This window comes from Dendronephthya gigantea, unplaced genomic scaffold (assembly GCF_004324835.1).
Source record: "Dendronephthya gigantea isolate DGI-Jeju-01 unplaced genomic scaffold, DenGig_1.0 000014F, whole genome shotgun sequence".
Classification (NCBI taxonomy): domain Eukaryota; kingdom Metazoa; phylum Cnidaria; class Anthozoa; order Malacalcyonacea; family Nephtheidae; genus Dendronephthya; species Dendronephthya gigantea.
Genome location: NW_021163024.1, coordinates 403349 through 413075, shown reverse-complemented (window position 1 = coordinate 413075; position 9727 = coordinate 403349). Strand labels below are relative to the sequence as shown.

General features: G+C 37.6%; 1 protein-coding gene across 1 annotated transcript; it reads right to left on the bottom strand.

Annotated features, from left to right (window-relative positions):
* Positions 1-5965: 5965 nt before the first annotated feature.
* LOC114519707 lies at positions 5966-9567 on the bottom strand. Its single transcript, XM_028539878.1, has 2 exons — positions 9489-9567; positions 5966-7956 (listed from the first exon to the last, which is right to left on the bottom strand). The coding sequence occupies exons 1-2, from the start codon at positions 9553-9555 to the stop codon at positions 5966-5968; spliced, it is 2058 nt and encodes a 685-aa protein (XP_028395679.1). The 5' UTR covers positions 9556-9567.
* Positions 9568-9727: the final 160 nt, after the last annotated feature.

Genomic DNA, 9727 nt, shown 5'->3' with positions numbered 1-9727 from the left:
GGGTGGCCAGTGAAAGGGACGGGGGGGGGGCTAGAATGCCAAACAAGATCTATTATTCTAGCTAATTACACCGCAGATACTTATATTGTAGCTAATTACACCACAGATAATCATATCCATTTCAAACTTCACACCCAAAGCAATCCCGAAAGGCCTAAACGTCCCTTTTCGAGAATACCAAACTATATCATTTTAAATAATTACATGACAGATACTTAGTAAGAGTTAAAGAACAAAGTCTATAGTCAGAATCTAGAGCAAATTATGTAACAAACTGAACCAGAATATAACGATAGAGGGTCTGTATCTATAGTTTGAAAAAAAAGATTAGTATATGAAGAATCATACGTGTGCTGTCGTGTGCAAATGGTTAAAAAATGTAAAAAGTACTGGCCTTTTAATTTCCTCTTCCAAGAAGAAGATATAAAGCCTGGTGCTGCTATGAATCGCCCCTTCCCGTGCAATTTTGTCATTGCTACGAACTAGAAAAAGCAGGAAGTCTGTGTTACCCATGCAATTAAGGATGTGTTACTCAGATTTGGTTTATTTTCACCTTTTCGCTAGGCGTATTAAAAGCCACACATAAATTTAGAAATGAATAAGAGATCTTGAAATTTTGACCGCAGATAACCTAGCCTTGTTTTGGCATAACTCGGAAAGAATGAAATATTCAAAGTTTTTTTGAAACTTTGCACTAAAAACGGATATTGTAGTTTTTGGTTAAGTATAGGATATAATGTACACATATAAATCGCTGCACAATTTATCATTCTTCTTCCCTATGAAAAGAAGAGAATTGCTCTAAACGTTGTCTGATTAACCGGAATTAAGAAGAAACGTCACCTGCATGATTGTGACGTTCATCACAGTTATCGCTTCAGTTGTATTAGAGTGCAGTGGTAGAGCTCCACTGACTGAACTCCACTCCATATAATAACTCCTATACATATAGCTCAATATTTATATAGCTCAGTGGTTCACAGGTGCCGCCCTTACTTTTTTAAACACCTATTTATATACCAATGGCTTAACATCATCAGGTTACTTTACCTTTATATGAGCCAATCCATTGCAAAACATCAGCGAATTCTTGTATACTTTCATTCCACATTTCCAAGAATTTCTTAAGAATTTCAGCGTTAATATTAATTTTTCCTTTGCTTTCGCAGATTCTGAAGAAAAAATGACACTATATATATGGCCCAAACTTTGTACTTTGAAATGTCTTAAAAATAAAATTGCTCCACTGTTCGGGCAGGTCCGGTTTTATATATATGGTTAGGGTTAGGGCTAGAGTTAAGGTTAAGCGCTCCTATAGGAGCTTCATAAAAGCACTTGAGAATGGAAATCGTGTTTAAGGTGCTTGAAGAGCGCTTCAAAGAATTTAATTTTCAAAATTTATCTAGCAGGTATTGTAAGTAGATTCCTGTCATATATTCTTTATTTTGGCTGCTCATCATCCCCCCCTTATTTTATCAGAGTTTTCTACACTCTTTTTTATTTCTGGGATTCTTTTTTCTGGTTTTTCAAGATCAACAAAGTACTACATATACTAAGGTAAACTACCCTTGGCCAAGCTCATCTACTGAATTCAAGGCGCAAGAAAAATGAGGAGATAATTTCTCTTGTCAAATTTCAAATGTTTCCTCCTATTTTTCTAAACATGTTCCGCTCTGGTTCATTGAAAGGTGCAGCAAGCCAAAAATGGTGTAAAATATTCTGACAGCACATAATATTGCTCACAATACGGACTGTGCCAAATTTTTAAGCTACATTCTTACACTTTACTAGCTGAAAGAGGTAGGTGTGAGATATTTAGAAGTTTTGTCCACGGAAACGACTAAACGCTGAAGATAAATATTTCCAGATTTTATTTAAAAAGCTTGAGAACTAGTTTCGTTTTCTTCGCAGGGGAATAGGGGGAATTCCGTTCCCAGCGGGTGGTCTTTAAACGTCTGACGACACTTGATTTTGATCGAAGATTTGCTTTGATTTGTCGAAAACGCAGATGACAAAGATTTTTATCTAAAATATTTGTTTCAATTTCGATGCTGTATCGACACTCTTTACAATATTGTTAGACATAAACTATGGAAGGTAGGTTAGTAGAGTATAATCACAACGATTTGCTTCAACAGAAGCGACTCAGAAGTACGGTGGCCCACAACTGTCACACTATATATTTAACAAAAACCAAATTAATATTGCCCACATCAAATTCAAATTGCCCACATCAAATTCAAATTGCCCACATCAAATTCAAATTCACTCACATCAAATTCAAACTCGCTCACATCAAATTCAAATTCGCTCACATCAAATTCAAATTGCCCACATCAAATTCAAATTCACTCACATCAAATTCAAATTCGCCCACATCAAATTCAAATTCGGCTGCTTGCGCGTGAATTAAAACAAAATTAGCACTGAATTGGCAACCTGAAGTTTATAGGCTTTACTGAAGCTAACCCATCGAGAAAAAGTCCCTTGTTTATCCGTCATAAAGCAACGTGGTTTCTATTCCACTTATCACAACAATTTTCAATTATACGGATGTAACCTGTCAGAAACAGCAGATGGAGAATGTTTTGCACTAATTGTGGTACTTTCTTGCACGAAAACGCTAATTATTGTACTGGATGTGGACAAGGTAAGATTTTTGTGCAGCTAAAATGACAAATTATTTGTTATTGCGATGCACAAATAATACGGTTATTGTATAAAAACATACTTGCATGGAGGTGAGTTCGGATTTGACGCCCCGAGGGTCGCTGGTAGCTGTTGGAACCTACCTCGTTTCGCTCTGTAGTTTAGGTTCGAACAGCTATCAGCCACCCTCGGTGTGTCAAATCCTGAACTCACCTCCATGCAAGTATGTTTCGTTTTTATCTCGTGCAATTTCGGTGAAAAGTACTGAAGAAATGACATATTTTAGTTTATAATTTTTTGTTCAGGCAACGAGCATTTTAGCCACCAACACAATACATACAAACAAGCTTAGGCTTACACTGAAGCTAAAAGAATTCTCTAAAATACGCCCAATTTTCGGCGGCCATCTTGAAAATCCTGAACCCACCTCATAAACATACGTCAGGAGGTGGATTCGAGAACTGATCACAGAATGTCTAGTGTGATTCGTCAGATTCGTCACTTAACAAGTGCATTAAATAGAGGCAATCACCCCCCTGCTAATGTCTAAAATCACGCCATTTTTAATGTTGCCAGGGGGGTGATTGCCTCAATTTAATGCACTTGCTAAGTGACGAATAATGACGAATCACACTTACGAAAAAATAGTAAAGAGTTCTTCTTCTGATAGGTATTCTGTGACAGAATAGAGATGATATACCAGAAGTCTCACTTTTTGAAAATTTGCACCCAGATTTTTTGAGAATGACGCCATCAAATGCAAGCCAAATTCGCCAGCACACGCAAGCACTACACTACGGTTATTCCATAGAGATTATAAATAACACTAGAGGGGGCATTGATATCAAAAACCTTAATCAGAAAAGGGAACGCGCTAATGGTTTTACTAGCGATGACCCATTTAGTGTTATTTATAATCTCTAAGGGTTATTCTTTCACTCGCTCTTTGCTCCATGCTCCGCTCACTAACAATTCTCAATCACGCCATGCTGGTGCGTGCACAGAACTTTTTGATGCTGAAAAAAGTTCCGTGCACACACCAGGATACACCGGTTTCGAAGCTTGGATATGCAGCACTGCACTGTCAGTTCTGTTTTTATCAACCGGGAAAAGTCTGCTAAAATCGGGCGTGTATTGCTAAATGTTTACCAAGGGGGCTTTCTTATATACATTAATGCTAGCAGGAGTGTAAATTTTGAAAGTTGAATGTCGGCAGAAAGGGCGCTTAGAACAACTTTGTCACATGCTCCACACCGGCTTAGTTCCAATCTGAATACCAGGTGGGGTCTTGTTCAAAGTAACATGTATGTTGTTTTACCTGGTCTATCTTTAAAGAATCCAACACGGAGAATGATAACGACTACGATTTTGTTGATGAAACGTACGAAGAAAACGAAGAAGAAATTTTGAAATATTACTTCTTTCGTGGATTTACGTACGAAGAAATACTCTCATTTCTGGCCGTACGCCATGAACGCACTATCAGTTATAGCACCCTTCTTCGGCGGTTGAAGAAATATGGGTTGACGAGAAAAGGTGCCACGCAAAAAGATTCTTTTGAAGACACCTTTCTTGAGATACAGAGGCGCATGGCTGAACTCATTGATGGCCCTGGATCTTCAATGGGTTACCGAGCAATGTGGCATGCTCTTGAGCTGGAGGGAATTCGTGTTCCTAGGGTAATTGTACAAGATTTGTTGAAGGAAATGGATCCAGAAGGAACGGAACTTCGAAAGACACATCGTCTAAAAAGAAGGACTTATAATAATCCTGGCCCTAATTTTTCTTGGCACATCGACGGGTATGATAAACTTAAATGTTGGGGGTTCCCAATACACGGAGCGATTGACGGTTACAGCCGAAGAATCTTGTGGCTTCGTGTCACTCGTTCTAACAACTCACCTGATCAAATTGCTTCTTTTTATTCCGAAGTTGTCTTAGAGCAAGGTGGCTGTCCAGTTCAATTAGTGACCGACTTAGGAACCGAAAATGGAACCGCAGCCGCGATACAAGCATATTTCCGTAATAATTCCGAGGCTCATCGATATGTACCTTCTCCAAGAAATCAACGAATCGAAGGATGGTGGGCGTATTTTGCAAAGAGTCATAGTCATTGGTGGAGGGACTTTTTTAAGGATTTAGAGTCCCAGGGGATTGTGGACACATCCAGTGAAATGACTAAGGAATGCTTGTGGTTTTGTTTTCACAAGTTATTGCAGACTGAGTTGGACTCAGTGAAAGAGCACTGGAATTCCCACAGAATTAGGCAATCACGGCACGATACCGTATCAGGAAGGCCAGACTCTCTTTACTTTTTACCACAACTTCATGATTCAAGGGATTACTTAGTTCAACTACCTGATGCAGAGATTGAATTTGCTTCAGAGCACATAATTGAAGATGTGTTAGGAAATGACCACCAAGAATACTTTGAGTACGTAAGGAATAATCTATCCATGTCACACCCTAAAGATTGGGAAGAAGCGCTTGATATGTTCAGGATAGTGATGGATATAGCAGCTAATGGATTTGGTATTTAAATTCAAATTTGCATTCGTCACAAGAATCGAAAGGCAGTCAATATATTGAGAGTATCATAGTCATTAATCTTTTTCATATTGATGTAACAGAACAATATAATGTTTTATTTATAGTGTAATGAATAACGTTAAACAATTTCAACAAGTGGTATGAACTACAAAAAATTCTTCGTCTTTGCGAAAGCTAGAATTTCATCGCGGTGGGAAGTGAATCCCACAACCTATAGTTTATTTATCAATTGCTCTATCATCTGTGACTGTGCTACGAGGCAAAGGCGCTTTGAGAAGTTGATATTTCCAAACAGAATATAGTTTCTCCGATATTGCTATGAATCTTTGATTAATTGTTGATGTTTCCCCCCGTGATGACTACTGTATCAAGACTAGAATTCCACTCTATTCCCACCGCGCTCAAGCATTTTCAGCTTGCGCGGGGATCCTAGTCAGAGTAGTGTTGTCTGTAGTATTATTAACAATAAAATAAGGCACGATACAGAAACGATGGTAAATCAAATTTACACATGCATGCAGTAGTAAACACGATTCGGCAACGCAATGCAATTTCTTTGAAAATTTGAAGCTAAATTTTTTTTCTAATAATTTTTCTGAAAAATGGCGCAGAGTTGCCAAATCGAATTCATTGTGTTTACTCGTTAAATGTAATGATAGCAAGATGTATCGGTATAATGTTCTATACATTACTACCCGTTAAAGTCGGCAACACAATCAGAATCTCTTCTTAATATTACACATTACTCTTCAGTACGCACTGTAAGCTATGGCCTTGAGAAAGCCTGCCCTTTGGACAAGGCAGTCATAAAAACTCTTTGGAAGTCCTCTCCATCTTTCATGTGACTGACTAGAAGAGTTAGCTCACGTCCACATGCACCAATACATGGGAAGCAGATCGTGTGATTGGGTTGACGAACTAAGCAATCGTGATCGAAATTCACAAAGATGTTTAAAGGATCACCATTGATCGGTCGATGTTTTTGCCCAGTGAGCCAGCCTAATACCCCCGAAACTGTTATCTCTGCTAGTTGGAATTCTTCTGCCTCTTGTTCAGATGGTTCCGAACTTTCTCCAGTTTCCAAATAATTCCATGATACTGCCTCAGAGTAGCCCGATTGCTTCTCGTCATTATCCTCCAATGACATTAGGAAATCTTGGAAATTATCCATCATCCCTTCTTCTATCTCCTTTCGAATAGAGCCATCAACTGAATAGCGTGGTTTCATGAGAGAAAATACGAAGTTGGCATCAACTTGTTGGGCTTTTCCTATAATGAAATGTTGCTTGAACATTTCAGGGTTTTCCTTCATCATTTCAGCAAGTCCATAAAGTTCTAATCCCTTCATGAACTCGCCCAAATACAGCTGTCGCTTGCTGACAATACTTACAACAATTGATCTGCGAATGTCATTGATATGATCTTGATCAATCTTTCCGGTATACCCGTGTTCTATTATATCAGACGACTTTTTGGCTACATCTCCCATCACAAGATTATCTAGGTAGATCTTTTCCTCAGGTGTAATGTCAGTTTCGTCTAAATTCTTCAAGTCCAACTTGGGATTGACCATTGTCTTATAAACGCATTCATGCAAGAAACAAGGGGGTGGACCTCCTTGTGCAAGGCTTACTGCAACAATCTCTCCACAAGTTTGAAAATATCCATTCTGGACGTTATGAGTCGAATCGACGGGGCTACCTGCTGGAAAGATTGAATTACCTATATCAGATATGACCTTTGCAAGAAACTCTTTTGCCATTGCCCCACTATCTATTCCATCTTCACCAGTGAAATGAACTCGTAAAGTTTTATCAGCTTTAGTGCGCTTTGATTCCCGTTGCCAAAGATTTAAACACCTTGAAAGATTGGAACCTCTTCGAGCCACGATAAAAAACTGACCAGTTATACTATCAACTCTTTTCCTCAGCTCCTCTATACAATTTCTGTCCGTCAGCACTGTATTATTGATTACTTCTTGCTCCAAATCATCAGTTTTCAATTGGGTATTGTTGTTATCAATTACTACAACCTCGTCGAGTGGGATCAAATCTTGTACTTGTTCAGCGACAGATTCTTTATTGTCCATATTCTCCCACTCAATACGACTTTCTAACTGCCGTGCTAGATTTTCATCGAGTTTAATTTGTTTGTCAACTACATTTGCAGAACTGTTGTCTGATTTAGGACACTTAATTGGAGGAGACGAATCTTCAGAATCACTATCAAATTCTCTCATGAGGAAATGGTTATGATCATCCATTGTGCATAAGAACAAGTTTATTCGGTTGTAATCAATACCAGACTCCTCGTGATATCGTTTCAGCGAAAATGGTTCTTCAGTTCCAGGCAAACAATTAACAATCTGACCATCTTCATAAACAAGAAGGTATGGTTGATTTGCATTATACAAGTTACTGTAGTAAGCTCTCCATTTCTCCTCTGCCTTTTCATGAATTACAGAGGAAGTTGCAGTGTTTGATATGCGCATTCCCACCTTCTTTCCTCGCTTCATTTTTAGAGTTCTTTCATTTCCATTCCATTCCAGAAGTCGTATAAAAATCAAAACATCCTGTTCTTTTTGGGAATTACTGCCATTCTTCTGTTTTCCACCTTTCACTTTAGAGTTCCATTCTTTTCCCTTGGATGTTTTGTACTGTAGGAAAGATTTAATGGATTTCTTTGGCTTAACATCAACAACACCTGAGTTTTGTTTAGTGACATTTTCATGCTTCTCTTCGATTGCTGTATCTCTGGCTACACAGGGAAAAATATTGACATTATGATTACTATAGGTTAATTCTGAGAATGAATATAATTAGTGAACATGACAATTTGTAAAAGGTGGATGGACAACATCAAAAAAGTCAAAGAAAGTTACTAGTAAATGAAATGTTATATTGTATGCAAGGGGTGTCAATTTAGCATAATGCAATTAACAGAAATGTACTGGTTGCTACATTTTACTGAGCTAAATAAATAATAAACTGCTTTAATTTGTAAATTCTAGTGCTGACAACCCTGCATATTTACCCCAGACCCATTTTAAATCCTTGTTTTTAACCAATAAGCCCCTTTCCACACAAACCCAATTAGCCAGGGTGCAAGCCCTTTCCACCAAACTCAATCAACCAGGGTGAAAGCCTCTTTCCACTCCAACCCAGGGCACACTATATGTAATCTCAACATTTGAGAAACAATTTGTGATTACAATTAATGCAATGTATCAAGTCATCAGATTTTATCAACATTCATTTAACAATTTAACAGTTAACAATCAATTATGCATGGTCAATCTTTGCATTTGAAGACTGTAATTAAACTGGATAGGCTGATTTAAGATGTGCTGGGATTAAACAAGATTGATATTACACTCAAAAAACTTTTCCAGCAAACTCAAAACCAGCACTGGAACAAGTTTGCATATAACAAACTTCCCTTTTCCCCTAGGGAAGACCTTTTTGGCCTCTGACCTAGCCACTATGTCACTATAGTAGTTTGCATATTTATATACAAGTTTATTCACATAGAGTAAATTTAGAACACAATTAACATAATATACATCTACTCATCACATTTTGTAAACCATAGTAAAACTATTGATTGCAAAAAAAAATAATAAATTCAAATGCATGTTATTGCCAAGGAAGCCTTTGAGACTTGTAAACTTGCTTTGAATTTGAGGGTTGGAATTTTTATTTTACATTTTTATAGTAAAACAAGTAATAATTCCATGTTTGAAATACAAAATCTAAATCTAAACCTAGCCCTTTTAGTATGTATTATGGTTGGCAATCAAGCCACAGGGACTCAAAAATTATGGGGAGGGCCCCCAGACCCCATCCAACCACCCATAGCTTTAGGTTACTACCTTGGAAGTTTATAGGTCTTTTTTCATTCATGCCCCACACAAAAAAAATTCTTAAAAAAGGCCCTGGGTTCTCTTCAGGTGTTGTGGTAGAAGCAGGGTTCTCTTGTAGGGCTGTTAAAGAAGCAATGATTGAATCATGCATGCACTTAGGGCCTTTGCAGTTGGTATGTATGTACTAGGGGAAAGGTCAGATTTAAGATTAGAGATTATAATAACGTATTCTAGCCTTGGAATATTACTACAAACCATAGGTTTTTAAAAATTTCCTGGTCTTCGTCTGGCAACCATAGTTGTGTTTAATATGCATTATTCATTGTTTGTTCTGACATCATTGTTTGTTCTGACATCATGAATATATTTAATTATACTTGATGATACACTTATTAACTATATTCACTGTTAATTTATCTTTTCATACCTTGTCCACATTGGGCGCAAAATTTTCCTTCGCTTTTTAAAGTACATCCACAATTGCTGCAAAACATTTTTTAAAGTTTACACCAAAACAGCAGGGCACCACGAGGACGAGGCACTGTGGGACGAGGTACCAAATATCACGAGAAGATAAAGTATTTCGATTTTAGGCCCGATTTTAGGACCGCCTGCCATGCAGGTTACACGTATAAAAAATGAAAATCATGAATTTGAATTTGATGT